This window comes from Asparagus officinalis, chromosome 5 (assembly GCF_001876935.1).
Source record: "Asparagus officinalis chromosome 5, Aspof.V1, whole genome shotgun sequence".
NCBI classification, from domain to species: domain Eukaryota; kingdom Viridiplantae; phylum Streptophyta; class Magnoliopsida; order Asparagales; family Asparagaceae; genus Asparagus; species Asparagus officinalis.
In genome coordinates this window covers 98,423,239-98,445,735 of record NC_033798.1, presented here as the reverse complement: position 1 = coordinate 98,445,735, position 22,497 = coordinate 98,423,239, and the positions used below count along the sequence as shown (strand labels likewise).

At 35.4% G+C, this 22,497-nt stretch overlaps 1 protein-coding gene across 1 annotated transcript; it reads left to right on the top strand.

The window, feature by feature from the left end:
- Positions 8,676-16,790, top strand: LOC109840334 (RING-H2 finger protein ATL48-like). The gene is made up of 2 exons (XM_020408936.1): positions 8,676-8,815; positions 16,464-16,790. Exons 1-2 carry the CDS (start codon positions 8,737-8,739, stop codon positions 16,637-16,639), a joined length of 255 nt encoding a protein of 84 aa, XP_020264525.1. The 5' UTR covers positions 8,676-8,736; the 3' UTR covers positions 16,640-16,790.

Here is a 22,497-nt window from a genome sequence, read left to right as displayed (position 1 = left end):
GATTCACTTGTAGAATTTAAGTTGGCATGTTCTTTGTTTATTCTACACGTGTCACCAAAGCAAACAATTTTATGCGCTTCAACCATGGATAAGATAATGTGCATAGTTTGATCTACCTTTGATAAGGAAAACTCCTCAGGGACCCCAAAATAGGGGACCCTGAGGGTGTTGGAGTCATGACATACAACGCAGCGGAAAAAACATATCATGACTATTAATCAAAATTAATTAAATATTAGAAAAATACCTGAAACGCTTTCCGAATTTCTATAATAATCTGTCCCGAGATCAATCCAAAATAGCTTCCTCAAGAGAAAAAGCCTCCAATTGAAATCCACCCGTCACCGTAGAGGAGCAATACTGAGAGATAGGTTCTCAAAAATCTATTTCTTCATATTATCTTCATAAGATTTTCAATCTCATCTATCTATTCTCATAAGGCTACATATGAACCCTATTTATAGGATTACACTAGTCTTAGAGATTTTAACTTTAAACAATTCATAATTATCTAGAACTCTATCCATAACAATTAAGGATAGAATAGATTTGTTCAAAAACTTTATCCATAACAATTAAGGATAGAAATAAATTTATTCAAAAACTTTATCCATAACAATTAAGGATAGAAATAGAATTGCATTGCATGTATACCTCTTCTAATGACATTAGTGAGACCAATTGGGTCCCATATCGAGAACCAATTATTAATCAAATTAATAATTTTAATTTAACAATCAAATCCCTATCCGACCAATTGTTCATAAAAGCTCTTCCATAATATGGGATTAATTATTAATAAATAATATCTTACATTCAATCCCTTCCAGTATCATTTATTTTAGGTAACTCTTTTAAGCAGGACAACTCACCTATTTGCTCATGCCTAAATTTGCAATTCCCATGAACATAAATAAAAATTATTTTGAAACATCAAAATATTTTATTTTTTATAAGAAAATAAATTTTGTAAAAATATTTTCAAAGCTACCTGCCGGCAGGAATTTAATAGCTTCATGGGAATGCATAATAAATTAACTCATCATAATGAGCATACTGGATCCTATCTAGACATCCATCATTTTCCTAAATGAAATTTAGCAACCCAATGTTTCAGGTTGTGTAGCGCTTGCTAAACAAGCTTAACCATCACATCAAAGCATACTAAATTATCAAATCGAAAATGATAATATCATCAAGTCAAAGGGACCATGTAACAATTTGAACTCTCTATCTCTTAGGTGACTCATCCTAGAGAATTCAAATACGGTCTAGTGCTACACACATCATAATGCGTGCTTATGACATACACCCGGAGAATCTCCATTCTCGATGGTTGAGACCCACCACCATATCTCATATATCGGTGTCATGCATAATAACCTGTTATAACAAAGTTATCCTTTACTAGTTATAGGTTAAGCACAAATTTAAGAAATTTCTAAGTTAGATCATATCTCCAAGCAAGTGACCATCACAATGCATGATCTAACAAAATAACTTCTAAGGATATATATAACAATTATATAAATAATACCCAAATTATGTGCAACAATTAAATTTATTAACATTACAATATTATTACATAATTTGTATTGGATGTTCAAGGGCAAATTATTAATTACTATTCCAGCAATCTCCCACTTGCCCTAACATCCAATCAGATATAATCCTTACTCCCATCTGTCAAAAACATTTTAAGACAATGGTCTATAAAAGGACATTAAATGTTATCTGCTCAGCCATCTATTAAACCATAACATATTTCTTCTTATTAACCTTTAATAAGATAATTTTTCTTTCTAAGCTTCTTGCAACAGCTCCATTACTATCAAATAATAATGAGAAAGAAAATTATTACAAGAAATAATATTAAGCTTATGGAATAACTCATTAATCCATATTCCTTCTTTTAATGATTTAACATGGCACTACATATTCTGCTATTATTATTAATGATATAAATATAACCCGAAACAGACTTTCTATTATTATGATTGGATTGAAAACTACTTACAAGATCAATAACCTTTTTGGGACACATTTCCTTAAAGAGAGATTGTTTATGTCTTATAGGAACCTTTCCTTTCTTGGAATCTTATTAAGTTGAATCTTTTATGGATCTTATCCATATAAGTAGATTGTGACAACTCTATATATCTATTTCTCTATCTATATAGAGTTTAAGATCTACGATATAGAATGTCAAAAGAAAATCCTTCATAAAGAACTAAATCTTACTTTTACTCATGACATTAAAAAATATCATTCTTAATGAGCAATATGTCATCAACATGCAATGATAGGAATATAATGGACTTACTTTATTGTTCCTTATACACACATTATTTCTTTTTAAGGATATGATTAAAATCAATTTCCTTAAACATTTCATCAAAATGAATGTTTGATTGATTAAGTTCATAACTTTAATTGATTCAATTAATCAATTTTATCTTCTTGAATTTTACATACTTGATTCTATAATATGTAAATATCTTCTTAAAGATATCCATTCAAGAAGGTTATTTTAAAATCCATTTATTGATATCTTATATTCATAACACGTTGAAATGACTAAATGGATCCTTATGAACTATAATATTACAATTAGAGGAAAAGATTCTTCAATAATTAATACCCGTTTGTCATCAAATATGATATCAGGTCTCTTACATGAAATCATGTCCAACATGACTTTTGTGTAAGTTTTAGGATTTTTATTCTCCTTGTTACTTTTCATCAAATATATTTTAACAAGGCTACTGTACTATACAGGTGGATGAAAATCCTGTTTGATCTCCTAATTGTAATCAGTGTATTCAACAATAAATTTAGTAAGTAAATCTACATTTACTTTATTACTTAAAGCTCCCACTAAATTTATACAATCTTCAACTCATTTGAAGTTTCTCCCACTGGATTAAATAACTCTCCCACTAAAGAAAACAAATTTTCTCTTGATCTTTAATCAAAATTTTAATTTAATCCAATCAAATAATCATAACCCTTGAACAACAACACCATAGTTTGATCTAATCAAACTTTTAATTTAATCTAATTAATTTCAGTTTAACAAATTAAACTGGGATGAATAGTAACCATGATGAACAGTATTTCCGGCGGATGAACAGTACCGCCGGCCGTGAACAGTGTTCTCGTCGATGAACAGAATCAGTACCTACTGCCGTGAAAAGTTTCTCGGCATTGAACAGTAGCACCTTTCGTGAACAGTCCGGCGATGAACAGTCCAATATCCGGTGAAAACAGTGTCGGTCATGAACAGTAACATTCACCGATGAACAGTAATCCGAATTAAAAAAATAATTTAATCTTATTAAATTATTACAGATTGGATTCTAAACCCGCTCTGATACCATCTGTTGGAGTCATGACATACAACGCAGCGGAAAAAGCATATCATGACTATTAATCAAAATTAATTAAATATTAGAAAAATACCTGAAACGCTTTCCGAATTTCTATAATAATCTGTCCCGAGATCAATCCAAAATAGCTTCCTCAAGAGAAAAAGCCTCCAATTGAAATCCACCCGTCACCGTAGAGGAGCAATACTGAGAGATAGGTTCTCAAAAATCTATTTCTTCATATTATCTTCATAAGATTTTCAATCTCATCTATCTCTTCTCATAAGGCTACATATGAACCCTATTTATAGGATTACACTAGTCTTAGAGATTTTAACTTTAAACAATTCATAATTATCTAGAACTCTATCCATAACAATTAAGGTTAGAATAGATTTGTTCAAAAACTTTATCCATAACAATTAAGGATAGAAATAGATTTATTCAAAAACTTTATCCATAACAATTAAGGATAGAAATAGAATTGTATTGCATGTATACCTCTTCTAATGACATTAGTGAGACCAATTGGGTCCCATATCGAGAACCAATTATTAATCAAATTAATAATTTTAATTTAACAATCAAATCCCTATCCGACCAATTGTTCATAAAAGCTCTTCCATAATATGGGATTAATTATTAATAAATAATATCTTACATTCAATCCCTTCCAGTATCATTTATTCTAGGCAACTCTTTTAAGTAGGACAACTCACCTATTTGCTCATGTCTAAATTTGCAATTCCCATGAACATAAATAAAAATTATTTTGAAACATCAAAATATTTTATTTTTTATAAGAAAATAAATTTTGTAAAAATATTTTCAAAGCTACCTGCCGGCAGGAATTTAATAGCTTCATGGGAATGCATAATAAATTAACTCATCATAATGAGCATACTGGATCCTATCTAGACATCCATCATTTTCCTAAATGAAATTTAGCAACCCAATGTTTCAGGTTGTGTAGCGCTTGCTAAACAAGCTTAACCATCACATCAAAGCATACTAAATTATCAAATCGAAAATGATAATATCATCAAGTCAAAGGGACCATGTAACAATTTGAACTCTCTATCTCTTAGGTGACTCATCCTAGAGAATTCAAATACGGTCTAGTGCTACACACATCATAATGCGTGCTTATGACATACACCCGGAGAATCTCCATTCTCGATGGTTGAGACCCACCACCATATCTCATATATCGGTGTCATGCATAATAACCTGTTATAACAAAGTTATCCTTTACTAGTTATAGGTTAAGCACAAATTTAAGAAATTTCTAAGTTAGATCATATCTCCAAGCAAGTGACCATCACAATGCATGATCTAACAAAATAACTTCTAAGGATATATATAACAATTATATAAATAATACCCAAATTATGTGCAACAATTAAATTTATTAACATTACAATATTATTACATAATTTGTATTGGATGTTCAAGGGCAAATTATTATTACTATTCCAGCAATCTCCCACTTGCCCTAACATCCAATCAGATATAATCCTTACTCCCATCTGTCAAAAACATTTTAAGACAATGGTCTATAAAAGGACATTAAATGTTATCTGCTCAGCCATCTATTAAACCATAACATATTTCTTCTTATTAACCTTTAATAAGATAATTTTTCTTTCTAAGCTTCTTGCAACAGCTCCATTACTATCAAATAATAATGAGAAAGAAAATTATTACAAGAAATAATATTAAGCTTATGGAATAACTCATTAATCCATATTCCTTCTTTTAATGATTTAACATGGCACTACATATTCTGCTATTATTATTAATGATATAAATATAACCCGAAACAGACTTTCTATTATTATGATTGGATTGAAAACTACTTACAAGATCAATAACCTTTTTGGGACACATTTCCTTAAAGAGAGATTGTTTATGTCTTATAGGAACCTTTCCTTTCTTGGAATCTTATTAAGTTGAATCTTTTATGGATCTTATCCATATAAGTAGATTGTGACAACTCTATATATCTATTTCTCTATCTATATAGAGTTTAAGATCTACGATATAGAATGTCAAAAGAAAATCCTTCATAAAGAACTAAATCTTACTTTTACTCATGACATTAAAAAATATCATTCTTAATGAGCAATATGTCATCAACATGCAATGATAGGAATATAATGGACTTACTTTATTGTTCCTTATACACACATTATTTCTTTTTAAGGATATGATTAAAATCAATTTCCTTAAACATTTCATCAAAATGAATGTTTGATTGATTAAGTTCATAACTTTAATTGATTCAATTAATCAATTTTATCTTCTTGAATTTTACATACTTGATTCTATAATATGTAAATATCTTCTTAAAGATATCCATTCAAGAAGGTTATTTTAAAATCCATTTATTGATATCTTATATTCATAACACGTTGAAATGACTAAATGGATCCTTATGAACTATAATATTACAATTAGAGGAAAAGATTCTTCAATAATTAATACCCGTTTGTCATCAAATATGATATCAGGTCTCTTACATGAAATCATGTCCAACATGACTTTTGTGTAAGTTTTAGGATTTTTATTCTCCTTGTTACTTTTCATCAAATATATTTTAACAAGGCTACTGTACTATACAGGTGGATGAAAATCCTGTTTGATCTCCTAATTGTAATCAGTGTATTCAACAATAAATTTAGTAAGTAAATCTACATTTACTTTATTACTTAAAGCTCCCACTAAATTTATACAATCTTCAACTCATTTGAAGTTTCTCCCACTGGATTAAATAACTCTCCCACTAAAGAAAACAAATTTTCTTCTTGAGTTATATAAATCCTAATTATCAAGCTTGACTTTATAAAAGAACATATTTCTAGTAATAATTATTGTCTGAAAACTACACTAGGATTATCAATATAATACCTAGTACTTTCTTTAGGATAACCTATACTGGATCCTATCTAGACATCCATCATTTTCCTAAATGAAATTTAGCAACCCAATGTTTCAGGTTGTGTAGCGCTTGCTAAACAAGCTTAACCATCACATCAAAGCATACTAAATTATCAAATCAAAAATGACAATATCATCAAGTCAAAGGGACCATGTAACAATTTGAATTCTCTATCTCTTAGGTGACTCATCCTAGAGAATTCAAATACGGTCCAGTGCTACACACATCATAATGCGTGCTTATGACATACACCCGGAGAATCTCCATTCCCGATGGTTGAGACCCACCACCATATCTCATATATCGGTGTCATGCATAATAACCTGTTATAACAAAGTTATCCTTTACTAGTTATAGGTTAAGCACAAATTTAAGAAATTTCTAAGTTAGATCATATCTCCAAGCAAGTGACCATCACAATGCATGATCTAACAAAATAACTTCTAAGGATATATATAACAATTATATAAATAATACCCAAATTATGTGCAACAATTAAATTTATTAACATTACAATATCATTACATAATTTATATTAGATGTTCAAGGGCAAATTATTATTACTATTCCAGCAGAGGGGACATGTGAGGTGTCAGTCCTGGGGGGCTGATTTACTGTTCATGAACAGTAAATCAGCCCCCAAACTGACACCTCACCTCTCCCGTCAGGGGTCCCCTATTTGGGGTCCCTGTAACACTACTCCTTTGATAAATGATGCCGAGTGCCACCACTTTGACCAGAGGACCCCCTACGATTATCGTAGGAAACCCATGTCAGAAACATTATTGCATAGGTCTCACATAGGCTTTATTTAGCTAATTTCCGCATTCACTACAGTTTAGCATCATAGCTGCTTCATGGCCATTAGTGTGGGTTTGCAAGAGAAACGATTATAGCTCCAAGTTTAGTTAGAAACCTGAGATTAATATACTATTTCCTCGTAAGAAAACAGTATAATTTCTAAGCCATGGTGAATTTATGGTCCTTCCTCCTCTAAGTTTGAGATCCAGTAGTCTTATAATTTAATAAGGTTATTCGCTAAAGATGAAATGTGAGATTAGTCAATAAGTCCGGACTTTTATGGAAATTAACGCTAGGAACACGAGGTGGATGACGATCGTCGGGCCAACAAAGCTGAGAGCCGACGCGAAGCGAGAAAGAAGCAGTCTTTCTCCAGCCACGTCCCCATAACACTGCTGCGCATATTCCTCCTCAACTTTTCCATATTTGCTAGATCCTCTTTACATCCCCAAGGCCCCCAAGCAGAAGGTTTTTTTCCTATACCGGTCCCTTACTTCTTCTTATTTGAAGTAGGCCCTCAATTTATTGAGCTACTAGCCTCAAATCTTACGAGTTGCCTCAAATCTTATGAGTTACCTTAAGGCACCGTTTGGATAATGGAAGCATTAGAAGTAAGAAATAGGTTATAGAAGTAACTTTTAAAATTGTGAAATAGGAAGTAGTGGAAATAATACTTTTTTTGTTTGTTTCGTATATTTTTAGAAGTAATGGAAGTAGAACTTCTTCTTCATTTACTTTTTTTGTTTGGATAACATTTGGAAATATTACTAGGAAGTAATTTTATCAATGAAAAGCTGTTAGAAGTAACCGATAAAGAAAATATTAATAAAAAAATTATTTATTTCCTAATTAATATGCATTTCAACTACTTCCGAGCTACTTCTGAATATTAAGGATTGGAAAACTATTTTGGAAGTAAGGATGACACGTAGGTGCCACATAAGCATTTAAGAAAGTAATGGAAGTAAGTTTTTCAAAGAACCAAACATGTTTTTTTGCTTGGAAATAGCAGAAGTAGCATTTACTTATTTTACTTTAGCTACTTCATAATTACTTTCGTGCAAACAAACCGGCCCTAAATTAGTTCCTCCAACTGTCGCTTAATTTGAGATGAATATTTATTCTATTATCGTGTAATGCTAGTCACATATTTCCATATAGCCATTTTAATGAAACTTATTTACATCACAAATTTGCTTAAAACTCATATCCATTCTTTTTCTACGGTCATCTCCTCACCCTACCCTTTTTATAATATATTTTCTCTCTATCTCAAATCTAACGAGCATGCACTTAATGAGGTTTAATGGATATAACCATTCATGGTTAATCACTAAAACTAACTAAACCCGTCACGGTTATCATATTAGATAAGAATTCTAGAGATGAGACTAATTTGAAACAACTTATAAGATTCGGGGAGCAAATAGCAATTTCCATTATATGAGAGGGGCTAATGTCAAACCTATTAAAGATCTAAGGGCTGAAACGAAAAGAAACCTACATGTAAAAGCGAAAATCCCCAATTCCGTCATACGAAAGAAAATATATATATATCCTTTATTAAAAAAGAAAGAAAGAAAGAAAGGTTAAAAAAGATATTCACCCAGAGCAGGGAAAGGAAATATGGGAATGGCGGACGCTAAGCAGGTGGAACAACTCTTCGATCAGAAGAAGCCCGTCAAGAATCCTCTCGTTCCTGTTGGTAATTTTCCGTTTTCCCCCCTTCATTAATCTGCAATTTCCACCTGATTCTGTATCCGATAAGAGTTCGATGCCCTTGATCTAAGAAATCATGTTCGATTATCAAACTACACCGTGAAACCTGCGAGATTGCGAACTGCTTATTTATCTAATTATTTAGTTTATGTTATTTTAGTTGTAAAAATCGAGTCTTTAGATGAATCTCGTTAGCTGTTAGAGGCATTGGAAAAAAAATAATCTCACAGGGTTACTTTTAGATTCACCCATTTGCTTGTATGCGGTAGAATAAAAGGCGTGTAAAATAGCGCTGCATTCCATTAAAAGATCTTAAGGAGACATCTAGATAGGAGACTAACAACATAACAAGTACATAAATGCATCAACAATGTCTAAATACGTACGTGCGGAAAATACAATTCCTTGTGGTTGTTGATATCCTGTCTGTTAGTGACAGCTGTGGAGGATGTGTTAAGAATTGATATGGATCGATATATTGAGTGACCTTGTCCTTCGAGTGTCTAAACAAGGTTAACCCACATGGTATAGAAACCATTTTGCTGGTTATTGACAACATAATTAAAAACTTTTGTTACTGAAGTGAAGTCTCGCCGGATGGTCCAACGTGTTGCAGTTGTACCTGTTCCATATGGCTTTATGGCTCTTACTATCTGCCTTCCTTCTAGTAGTCTTGAAGGAATTGGCGGAACCAAGTAATAAGCCACATTTTCTGACAGACTAGCTATTATTGCATAATACATAATGTGAAAGTCCCTGCAATACGCATTTTCGAAAGTCGTCCCCATTAACTATGGATTTTCTGCATTTAGCTAATCGAAGAAAGCCTCTGGCATCTAATGGAGCCTAAATATCTGAATATACGTGGTTGAATCACATCCAGTATCTCAATTTTTGGTAAGGAGATGGTAGCTTGGAAGGAACAGGGGCACTTCCCTTCTATGAAGCACGGACACGCATAACATGAAGCCGTGTCGTGTCGTGTCGTGTCCGTGTCGGACACACGTGTCGAACACACGTATCCTATGTATTTTTTACGATTTGCCTCGTGTCGGCGTGTCGGATGACCGTGTCGGATCCGTGTCCGTGCTACATAGCTTCCCTTCTTACTTCATCTCCAACAAGCTCAATAGTGATTCAGCCAAAGCACCAATTTCCAGTCCTGAAGCTAATTCAATAGCTCCTTCCTGTTCCTTATGCACCCCCCACCAACATATGCACCCGCACACACACAAGCAAAAAAAGGAAATAAAATAGAAATAAATAAATATGTAGTCTCGCATTCCTTTATGCTCACAAATGGGCAATGGTATGATGGCTTAGCAGACAATGTTTAAGAAGTGCTAGGTTCCAGGTGTGCTAGGAAGTTCCTAACACCTATAACCGCTTAAGCAATCACCTGGACTTCTAGAAAGCTACTTAGCCAAAGCTCCATATCTAGGTCACTTAGGCACCCATCTGGGCTACTTTTTACAACAATGCGGTAAAAGGGTTTGTTTCAGATTGAAAACATAATGTATACTGTTTTATTTGTTTCTGGACGTATGGCACAAAAAAGGGATGTTTGGGTTTCTGCCAGGGCAAAAACATAAGCTGGAACCAGTTAATGTTGTTGTTGGATTTTGCCTGGGGCTTTATCGGGCTATAAGCGTTCCATTTAGAGTTTTCCTTTTGGCTAGAAGGTTTGGCACGAACAGCAGGTGGAGATCAAAGTTGGGAGACTTAGAGGTTTAAGGTGGGGAAGCAAATAGAGATAAAGGAAAATGGAATATGGAAGATTTGATGCATTCTTGTTGAACTATTGCACATCCATATCAATCAGTGTCGTGAACGAAGAAAAATTGTCTGGTTCATGAATTCAGAACATGCATGAATCCTTCATCAATAAACACCTGGCAGGGTCTACTTGTACAAAAGGACAATTATCGCTGGGTTTCAAATATTTCTTAAACAGTTCAAAGACTTGAATACATACATAGGTAGAGATGACCTTCTTCTACTTGCACAAAGAACGAAACCTGATTTTTGAAGCATTGCTTAAATAGTCAACATCAATATAGACATATTTAAATGCATCAGATCTATATAATAAGAAGTCTAATGGCATAATATTTGTAACACCTTGTCTAAATGAGAACAAATCTAACCGTGAAGCTCTCTGATGTCTTTGTGAATGAACTTAAAACTTTCTTGATCCCTTTCCCCTTTCACCCTTTTATCATCAAGTTGGACTAGGTATCATTGGAGAATGTACAAGCTGGAGCAGGATTCCATGAGCTTTTAAATATTGATTCTGCAAGTTCTGCATTGGCAAATTCACACTGCAAAGAGTCAAAGACCTTTCAACATGCCTTGATCTCAATGCAACACATAAGGCTAAGCCACACGCTTCTGCTTGATTGGTTAGGGTGCAAGATGCACTATGCTAGATCTCTTGCAAATGTCTGTTTATAGGTCATTGCAGCACTTAACTTGCTAGTTGCTACATATCTTCATAAGTCAGGATCTTATCTGATTTATTAGCGTAGTTAGATAGCCATCTTCTATAATTTTTCTATACTTTCTCTCTGTATTTAGTTTGTAGCATCAATACTTTCAAGAAGGAGACATAACTATAGCAGATAGGTCATCGATTGATGGCTCGCCTGCCCGACACGCTATGTATTCAGTACTTGGACTCTCCAATACTTGACAGATATGTGTTGGATACTTGACATATTTAGATGTATCAAAGACATCGTAGATGAACCCTGAGATTAGAAAGTTAAAAGTCAAATATATGGGCAGTGGGTGAGCAATTCTATTTGATTTATACATCTATTGCTTTTATATAATTCGTCCAATTTCTGAATAAAATAAAATGATGGTTCTTGTGACTATTAACTTGGATAACTTGAAAATATTTCGTATCTGAGGTGAACATTTATTTTTGTAAACACAATTCTAATGTAGTCTAAATATTTAACATTTGCCTTATGTATGTAATAATTTTCGTAGTCATGCATGTTTCTTCCATTTATATGTACTAAGGTTTTTAACATTTGCCTTATCTGTGTACTACGGTTTGACACCCCATATTGCTAAAAATTTCCCCTTGTTCTTTCTCACTGGTTTACTGTCCTGCATAGCAGGGAATGCAAGTAACTATCTTTTTAAGGCAATAATCTAGTCACTTTTTTAAAATCATTTTCCTCTGTTTCTGTATATATATTGAATAGAGCCCTCTTCATCAAAAGTTGTCAAATGCTACTGCTAGTCCTTCTTGTTCCTTTCCTTGTTACTTCCCTATTCATTGAAAGTAAACAGATTTATGGTAGATGTAGACTTCCCTAATTCCTGTCCGTTATGGCTCTTTAAAATCTAAGCCTAGGTCTATGGTATTTTGTTGTAATGGCCAAGGTTTTTTGTTCCTGCTTCCTTTTTCTTTGTATCTTCATTGTTTTTAAATATTGTTTCAGGGCCTTCGCCTCTTTTGTTTTCTTTGTTTTTTTTCTCTTCTGGTAATGGTTAAAATGAGCGAGGAAGGGAGCGGAAGGAGGGAAAATTTATAGAGAGCCTATTCTGTTGTGAATAGCCTTCGGATGGTTTCTTCAGTAGCATCATCTGAGGGGCAAAGGGTATAGATAACTGAAAAAGGGAATAAAAACAGAAAAGTGTTTGGGAGAAGGGTGGGGGGTGGGGGGAGGTTATCTTCATGGACAGAAATGAGTAGGATCTTGGATTCTAATCATCTTCATCAAGATTACTAACAGAGACATCATCTTCACTTGCCTGAATTGAAGCAAAGCATGAGGCGTCATGGATGCCTGACCGGTCTATTGTTTAAGGTCTTAAGGTACAAGGTATATATTTAGGAGAATAATTATGTTATTACTGTCTGATACAAGGACAAATGCATTAAATACAGATGGCATCTAGTTGAGGTCGTTCTATAGAGGAGGGTGTAGGTCACTTAGCAGGCTTATACTTATTACTATCAACAGCTTCAGTATACTGGGATTCGAAGCTTGTGTGTCATCAATTACAATCCTAGCAATGGTTCCAACAATTTCTAAGAACCTCAATGCTAAGTTTATGTTATCTTGTTATACTTTTGGAGAGTGGATATTTCAATGCTTGCTCGATAAAAATGGTTTACTTTACAGAAGGTTTGCGGTTATTGAGGTGACTCCTAATTCTAATGAAAGAAAAGCACAGCAAGCCAAGCACAATAAAGTGAGGGAGACACACAAGATGATAATTTCTGTATTCATCAGAATTAAAAGAAGTTGATTGTCAATAGAGGAGATCTGCACACAGTATAATCAGAAACATATAACTGATGTGGGTTTGCATTGACAGTATGCTTTGCAAAGTCTTTTTGTTGGCAATACGTGGCATTGTACCTGTGTCTGCTATCCGTGTTCTTCTCAGTACAGAGTCATGCTTTAACTACTGAGTTCAGCTTTAGAGAGCTGAATCACACGCACTTAAGCATCCTAGGTATTGTTTGCACTTGATGCAAATGAATCATAACCGTCCAACCTGCACCTCGGCCTTCTCCTCTGCAAATTTTGTCCAGATTAGGCAGCAAGACAAAGTTCAAGGACAAACTATGCTAGAAGAAAAATGAAATGAAGCTATTCAAATAAAGGCTACTAAGTTGTTAATTAAACTGTGCCTTTTGCAAATTTTGTTGTACATGATGCCGAGTTAGGTATCTGGGTAAGTTGAACTCTTCGAAGAGAATACGGGAGTTTCCTTTGAGTTAGGGATCATATTTGATTTTTTTATCGTTCAGTTTTAAGTTTATGTTTTATTTGCAGAAGAAAAAATAGATTCCAGTAAACTGATTCCATCTCTCGTAATTTACTGTTCAGTGCTTTTATTTCATGTTTGGAGATTAAGTCTTGAGTCGGAGGTCATAATATGCACGTACTGTTCATATAACCTGAAAGAAGGTCGTTTGTGGAGAAATTGAATAAAAGTTGAGTTTTCTGGTGACATTATCTTGAAATCCCAGTCTTTGGTTCTTTCTTACTGGTTTTGTGCCTTAACTTGTCTGGTAATATCTATCTAAAGCCACACCTCAGGCAGGTTTTTCCTTATATCCGCATGTTCTTTCTATCACATTATGAGTAGCAGCTGCAGCACACTCTTTTAGTAAATGTTGTCACGTACTAGTTTTGTCATTAAAATGTTGCTGTATATGGAATATCAGTCTCTTGTCGCTGATCATCATAGTTCTTAAAACCTTATCATACACATACATTCCTGGCATTAAAGCACCTGGTCTTGAGGGCTTATCATTTGAAACTGAAAAATAGAACATGCCCATTCTGTTCATTATTTGCCTTTAAAAGTTGGTCATCCTCAATCTGAAGAGTCACAAGGAGCACAAAGACGGGGAGTTCAAGATTGCTTTACATACAAGCCTATGTTGGATATTATTGGTGTTTAGATCTAGTAGATATTATGAGATATTGTTGAGATTTTGTGGGATGTGATTAGATAAGATTTTATCTGATAGCTACGTTGTAATATCCTCTTAGTCTCTATTTAAGAGAGATTAAGGTTAGAAGAATAATGAACTTTGCCCTTTTCTATTTGTGTACATGGTATCGGAGCCTACTTGATCCTAAAGAACTTCTCCATAGATCTCAGGGCCGTCGAGGGGTTTTTGCATGGCCTTGTTCATGCTCCGCATGGCCTTGTTCATGCTCCCCTTGACGGCATTGACCACATCTTTCGCTTCGACAATAACTTTGGCTTCGGATTCGACAATATCTTTGGCTTCTACATCATTCGACTCCAAGATCAAAAACCCTAACCTAGAAAAAAGCTAGACTAAAGAATTTTTTTTGTTCCTATTCATCGGGTACTGCTCACCGACAACAGCAATCCGTAGATACAGTTCATCGTGAACAGTAGCTCTCTCTTTCGTCAGTTGGATGCAAAAGTGTTTGATTTTGGCATTGTTTTTTTGGCTGACCCATTTTGGCATTGTTTTTTTGGCTGACCCATCTAGAGTTTCTACTTCTTACTGCCTAACTCATTTAGGGTCACTACTGGCTTATCTCTTTAGGATTTCTACTGGCTTTCCTGTCTAAGGTTTCTTCTACATGTGACTAAACTTCACTGATTATTGGCGTCTTCAAGTGTTCCGGGTAAAGATGACATTACCAAAACCTTTGCAACTAGTTGTTTCATTCTTGTTTGTAACAAGTTGGACATATATAGTTTATATGCTCCGGTTTAAGGAAGTGTGTTGGATATTATTGGTATTTAGATCTAGTAGATATTATGACTTATGAGATATTGTGAGATGTAATTAGATATAATTTTATTTCATACATATTTTATAATATCCTTTCTATTCTCTATTTAAGAGAGGTTACAATTAGATGAGTAATGAACTTTGATTTTTCTATTTCTCTACAGCTTGCAACCTAGTAACTAATGTTTCAAGAGCTAGCCATGTCTAAGATCCAGTTATCTTGACAGTGCACATGCATTCTTAGGGTTGGGCCCAACCCGGTTCGAACCATGAGCCGAACTGGCCCAGCCCAATTTGGGTCTGAACTCGGGCAACCCAACCTAGCCTACTTTGGTGGCGGTTCATGGACCGTGCTTGGTTTTGATCCAAACTCAAGACCAAAGAAGTAGGCCCAACCCACTATAGGCCCAACTCACCAATGGTCAGGCCCGACCCACCCCGTCCGATCCAAGTTTAGTATACATATTTACTTTGTTAGTAAAAAATAACCAGGCCTCAGGCAATCAGGTGTTCCTTCAAAGTCTGAATTGCGTATATCTTTGTATTTGTGCTGTTTTTCTGTGTGATGTTTATATATATATATATATATATATATATATATATATATATATCATTTAAAAAATGTTTAGTAAAGAAAATTATATATACATATGTGTGTGTGCGCGCGCGTGTGTGTGTTTCCATTTTTATCTTAATTCAAGCTCTTAATACTAGAAATAATTGTAAAAATGTGAGCTTGAGAACTCTCCAAACATACTTACTTTTCTTTTCCTTATCAAAACTACTAGACTAATCTTTATTATTTGTCTAATTATTTTCTCATAACTATGTGAATAGCACTTGAGAACATGAATCTCGTGCTGCTTAGTAGGTTAACGCCAGGTCACGGGCCTGAACCAGCCCGACCCACTCTCACTGCAATGCATTCTTTTGTAATGTTAATATGTAGCTTCTTCAACTTCAATCGATAATTTTATAGTCATGGTTCTTTGATGTACCATTACCACCTCAGAAATCAATTCCATATATTTTAACAGCTTGAGATCAAGTTTACAAAAAAAACAGCCTCTGTTATCAATAAATGCCACCAATAATCTTTTGCCAGCTTAGCACGTTTCATTATTTCACATAAGATTTTGTTTTTTCTTTCACTATAGATCCCTGGTGTTCTTTACCTTGATGAAGTTAATCCAGATCAAATGTTACACTACTTACAGCCCCCCCCCCCCCCCCCCCCCCTCCCTCTCTCATTTTCACTTGAGATCCTGCCCAGTTTTGTTCTTGCGCGTAAATTAGAGCTTGATCAAATTTAAAGAACTTAGTTTCTAGGAGGCATTAATGACTATTAGCCTTTTGATCTAATACTTGTTTATATCAGGTGCACTGATCACAGCCGGTGTGCTTACGGCTGGGCTGATCAGTTTCAGACAAGGGAACTCTCAGTTGGGCCAGAAGTTAATGAGGGCTCGTGTCGTAGTTCAGGGTGCGACAGTTGCTTTGATGGTTGGAAGTGCTTACTATTATGGAGAACAATTTAGGGGTTCAAAAAAGTGAAGCCATATAGAATAATATTGGTATACTACTATGCCTTGTTTGTTATTTTGATGGTGATTTGCACTTTAACAATGTTCCAAATAAAACCACACTTACTTTGCCAAATCATTTTCTTTCCCGTGGATAAATGACAGTATAGTTATTCTGCTGATGAATTGTTTTCAGGGATGAAATGAATTATATTTGGCTCCAACATATTCTCATTTTATTTAACTAGTAGGTTCTCTAGTGACTAACCCTGCTTTACTTTCCCCATGCCTTATCTACTGTCCACTGTTCACCGGAATCTTCATACATCCCTTATCCTCTTCTGTTCTAGGTTGTGTGCCACAATTCCTACTTTCTGTTGTCTTCTGCCAAACTGTTACTAATCATTCTCATTCCCATGTGCTTGGCATCTGCCCAGCGGAAGCATTATCTTTTACTCTTTCACACCATGAGATAACAAAAACTGAACCATTTTCTTTTAGTTTTGGGCATACACTTTCTTTCTTTCTTCCTCCTGTTTTTTCCCATAATATTTAAACCAGCCAAGTTGGATTGAAACATGAGAATCAAAGTCACTTGCTTCCTTTCTCCTAGCTAATTGACACAGAGTTATTCTTCTCCCCAATTAGCAATGGAATATGTGAGATGTAGCTGGATACTGCATTATTTTCTCCTCATGGTCAGATGGCGCTGCTCTGAGTAATCAGTTTGAAAAAGCTTTCCCCCTTGTCCTTATGGTCAAATTATGCTGCTCTGATTTTGACCTTGTTAACTAGGGATGCCCACATTGTTCTCATGGAGTCCTCCTTTGGTTGTCACCCTCCAATTTTGAACCAATGTGAGAAAGCTTTCCCTTTGTCCTAGTGAAGGACTCTTGTCTTTTCTGCATGTGCTGGTCTTTTTGAATTAACAAGGAAATGGCATTAGATGCTGCAAGAGGTATTAATATAGCAGTTGTCTTGAGGTTGGCCTTGCCTGTAGCATCTCATCATGTTACTAGCGTTGGAACTCCTAGCACTGTTCTGACCATACTATTTCTTGAGGGTCAAATGTAGGACTGTGGCCACAGAATTTCCCCCCCTAAAAAGCAACAAAATTGACAGAAAGAAGTTATGATGGCTGATGCTTTCTTAGGTTTGCCCAGCTAGACTTGGGCTCTTGGATGTTATATCATTATCTGCTCTGTTTGGGGGGGTACTGCTGAACTACTGATCACATTGGGCATAACTCTATAGTCATTTCACAGAGAATCTAATTCACCAACGCAAAAATTCACAGGTCTAGCGTCATCCACTAGTTTAGTGTCTGAAGTATTTGAAGTTTTATGCGATGAGTGTTGAGATCTTGAATGGTTGCATGAGATCATTCTCTTACGTCCCTCTACGAAACTTTCTTGGGAGCTTTTATTGATGGGCAATGACATGGATGATCGTGCTCAGTAGATTGCATTAATATGTAATTAAGTTCGTGGCTTTGGTTATAATCAGCTCGGTTTTAGATTCGCCAGTGATTAAAACGGGCCAACCACTTTAATGTGTCACGAGCGAGTTTAGGATATAGCTAGCCTATAATATGTGTGATTGTTATTTTTGATGAAATTAAGAAAATCATGTTAAAGCTATCAGCATCTGTACTGAATTCAGGTAGCGGAAACATTAATCGATACACCTAAGGCCTGTGGGATGTATCGAAAGACCTTATAAGGTTATGGCATTAAGTTATCCATGAGCTACTCAGGTATCCGGGTGGTCTTAGGATGCTGTTTATGCCGCAAGCACCAAACAACATAATTGAGTTTGTGGCAGATAGTAACATTAAGGCACACTGTGTGTTTCATACTATGGTGATGAGATAGTCTGATGCCGATCATGTCTTAAGTATAATACGCGGGACTTCTAAGTACATAAAATTGAATAAAACCTGGTGCCGATCGTGTCTTAAGTATAACACACAGGACTTTTAAGCACATAAAATTAGATAAAACCTGATGATTTTGATAAATCATAGTTATGACATCACTTTAGTTGTTAACTAAATACCAAAACTGAGGTATTGTGGGTGGTGATGGTAAAACGAGAAATTTTGGTTGTTTTCTTATCATGTTTCTGTTTTACCTTCTCTTCGCTCGTGATTGTGCGTTTGACTTCATTTTGGCACTAAATGATTGCTATGAAATAATTTGTACGCATATAGATCATGCAACTTCTCAAATCTCCAGGGATACGCTTCCTGTGTAGATTTCTCACAGGTTCAGATATAAATCTCCACTCTCAATCATTACTGTAGGTAGAAGATGCTAGTGGTGGGATTGTTGATTCTCTCTTTTGTCAGTTAACACGGAAATTAAGGCCCAACATTGAATCTCATCACTGCTCTTGGCCCACTTGAAGAAAGGGAATACCTTTAAAGCTGCAAGCGTAGCCAATAATTGGTAGGAGCCAATCTTCCTTTTCGGGGCAGCATAATTTCCACCTCCCCTGACAACCTGCAAGAGATAATCCAGCATTTCCAACTTGCTGATGTGATTGCCGTTGTTTCCTTTATTATTCTTTAAAGAAAATTAGTTTTTTTGGTTAATTGTTGTTAGTACGTACGTAGACCTGTTGTACTATCGCCAAATTGCGTATACATCCCTATACTTTGATCGCTGCTGCGGATAGGCTCCGGCTCAACCCAGTTAGTTGATTGATTGGTATGCAAGGGTCTTTATGCAAGCAGTAGGAAGCTCACGTGTTTTAGTTTATGAAGCCTGATCTTTAGACTATCACCAGAGTCGAAATTTTAACCTTCTCTCTCCTGCCATATCACTTTATTTCCCCTCCACATAATTCAACAATCTTCATTTTCTATCATCTCTACAGCAGGAGTTTTTTCAAAAGATTTTTACTTTATTTGGGACCCACTAACCCCATCACTCCAACATATATACCCCACCTTATTTATTCATTTCTTTTTCTTATTTCATATATATTACTACTACTACTATTAGTATTACTAATATAACTCATTTATTTATAATTATAATTTTTTAATATTTACATAAATAATATATATTATTAATTTAATTTTTTATATATATAAAAGTTTTTTCAAAAGATTTTTTTTGGTGTCCAAATTACACAAGACTAATCTCTATTTATAGAGGTAAAAAAATAAAAATTATTGATATAAAAATTATAAATTAATTCCTAGTATTTATCTCCCAAAATATCATTTAAAAATTAGGAGTAAAACAAAAAACTCCAACCAATCAAGCCTTGACACATGGCTTGATACATGAGCTCAATTAATTTCACCCCCCAAAAGCGGGAGGTGAAATTTTCACCCATCCGAAACCGATTTTCCATTTCACCCCCCAAAAGCCCACCTGCTGGAGCAAAAAAAACCCCCCAAAACCCACCTGCTGGAGATAGTCTTACGCGAAACAAACAGGATCAAGAACCACGAGGTCTATCTGGAATTCAGTGATAATACATGGGTTCTATTGGCAATTAACCGTACCATTATTATTATTATTGTTTTGTTTTGTTTTATGGCCTTATTAGTGTTTGGGGGAACCATTTACCAACCCTCAAAACTGCTTCCTGTTTGGTGAGGAATCCATCAATCAAAGGTATGATTTCTCCTCCCATGTGATATTCCTACTGTAAAGATGGTTGAGATTGAGTTGACATTAGGTTCTTCAAGCATCATGCAGTGGGATGAAGAAAAATATGAAAGGGTACTTGGATGGGATATTTGTCTATGTCAGTGGCTTGGACCCAGTAATAGTAGTTGAGTTGTTTGAAGGCGATTTGAGGGACCAAGTCTTTCGACGCATTTTTGCCCCTTTCGGTGGTTGGGTGACACCATTTTGCTTTGGTCTTAGCTTGGCTCACAAGTCTACAGAGCACTGATCATGCCTGCTCCTGATTGAAGGATTTCCCCTGTACTAATAAAGTGCTCGGCTTCCTTGGTGCTTGGCACGGTTTCAGAGATTAGGTTTCAATTATCGTCGTACGTATGTATGTATCCTATTCGCTTTCTTTGTTCGCTTTTGATTTCTTAAAACAGTGCGGGTGAATAAAGAATCTAATAATGCTTTCGATTTATATAAGGATTAACTGTTGATTTATTACCCAGAAAAAGTTTATTATTAGCACTCAAGACTCTCTAATGCCCAAAATGAGTAGTCTTTTCCGTATCTAACGTGTTCCGCGGTGAACTGTTACAGGATCTCCTAGCAGCAGTTTTGACATCACATTACGCTCACATGATAGTTCTAAATGACTTCGTTCTGGGATTATAGGGTCAAAAGTAGGTACGGAGAATGAGGGGGCGGTTCGGTTGTATGTTTTTACCATGTAAAAGGATGGAAAGTGTAAAAAAGTGGGTCCTAATGTCAGCTTTCATCACTTTCAATTGTTTGCTTGTAGTTGTGAAAACGGTGTAAAATGATTTCATATGTTGATGTGGCTTGTAAAGTGATTTCATAAAAAAAAGACACGATTTTAGGAGAAAGCTGACAATGAAGTCAGGAAAAAATAATAATAAAAAAATCCAACCAATAATAGGGACCATTTTTTACATTTTACAAACAAACAATTAAAGTTACATTTGCAAACCAAACAAGCAATTTATGATTCCAATGGAATCAAAAACAAACAAAGAAAATTACAAAAGTAAAATTGATGAGGTGGACAACAACTTTCCAAGTTGTGTCATAAATACACAACTTTACCAACAACCACCAAACAGCCCCCGAGCGAATGAGATACATCTGCAATTAATCCTGGTTACGGGCTTGGCGTCTGGGGCATCAGTGTCACTAGTAGAAAAGTTCGGCCGGTTCTCGTTTTGCGCAAGTTATTCTTTCATGGAGTTGGATACTCATCGCGATCCGTCACGTTAAACGGCGATGCTAGATTTGCAGCTACAATACCGTCGCTAGAATGAATACTGCGCGAGCCAACCTGCATTAGGCCAAAATGTTAATAGGTATCATCATCGATCCCTTGTTGCTTTCAATCTGGTGCCAGTACTGTTAAGCGATGGTGGAGGCCCCTCCCGTATCAACCTCAAGAGAAAAGAAAGTCCTACTAGTGTTTGATCACATGACCAATAGCCAAATCTAAGATACCTATTTCAACAGCTAAGCGAAAGAGATAGCTAGCAGATCATAAGCAAAAGCGTAGTTATTATTCTCCTGGCAATGATAGTCAACTTCAAAGCTTAAGAGGATGTTTAGTAGGTCCGGGAGTCGCAATTACAGTTGTATCCAATTTACTTTTAGACCACTTCCAACCGTTTACTTCACCGCAGTTAATAAGCGCAGCGCAGCGGTAGTTACCGTTGTAAAAATCTTTCAGTCGGCAGCTGAAGTCATAGTTTCGCCTTTTCGCGCGCCTAAGGAGCTCTAAGTTGCAACTTCGATTGCATAACTCAACGCAAGCTCCAACTATAACTGCAACCGCACAAGTTGTAAAATTTAGAAATTGAATCCGTCATTAGTTGTTATTGCAATTATATTTCGAAGCACGCAACCGGTACGTGCGTATAACTGCAATTGTAGCGAACCGAACCATCGTCGGTCATTCGTCGACGTAAATATTTGGCTGGTTGGTAGGTTCGAGGCATTGGAGTTGTTGCTATCAACTGGATTGGATCCTCAATGTGACGATCCAGTTTCCTTCTCTCTTCACTGGCGACATGATTTAATGTTGGGGAGAAGGATACAAAATAGTGACTATCATGCTACAGAACTGATCAAAGACTCTAGTGAAGCTCCAAAGGAGCCAAAGAGCAGGGCTATGTGTAGTGCACAGGAGCCTATGACTTAGAGCTAGACTCTGTATTTACAAAAGATTTGTTGCTTGCGATTTTGGAACGTG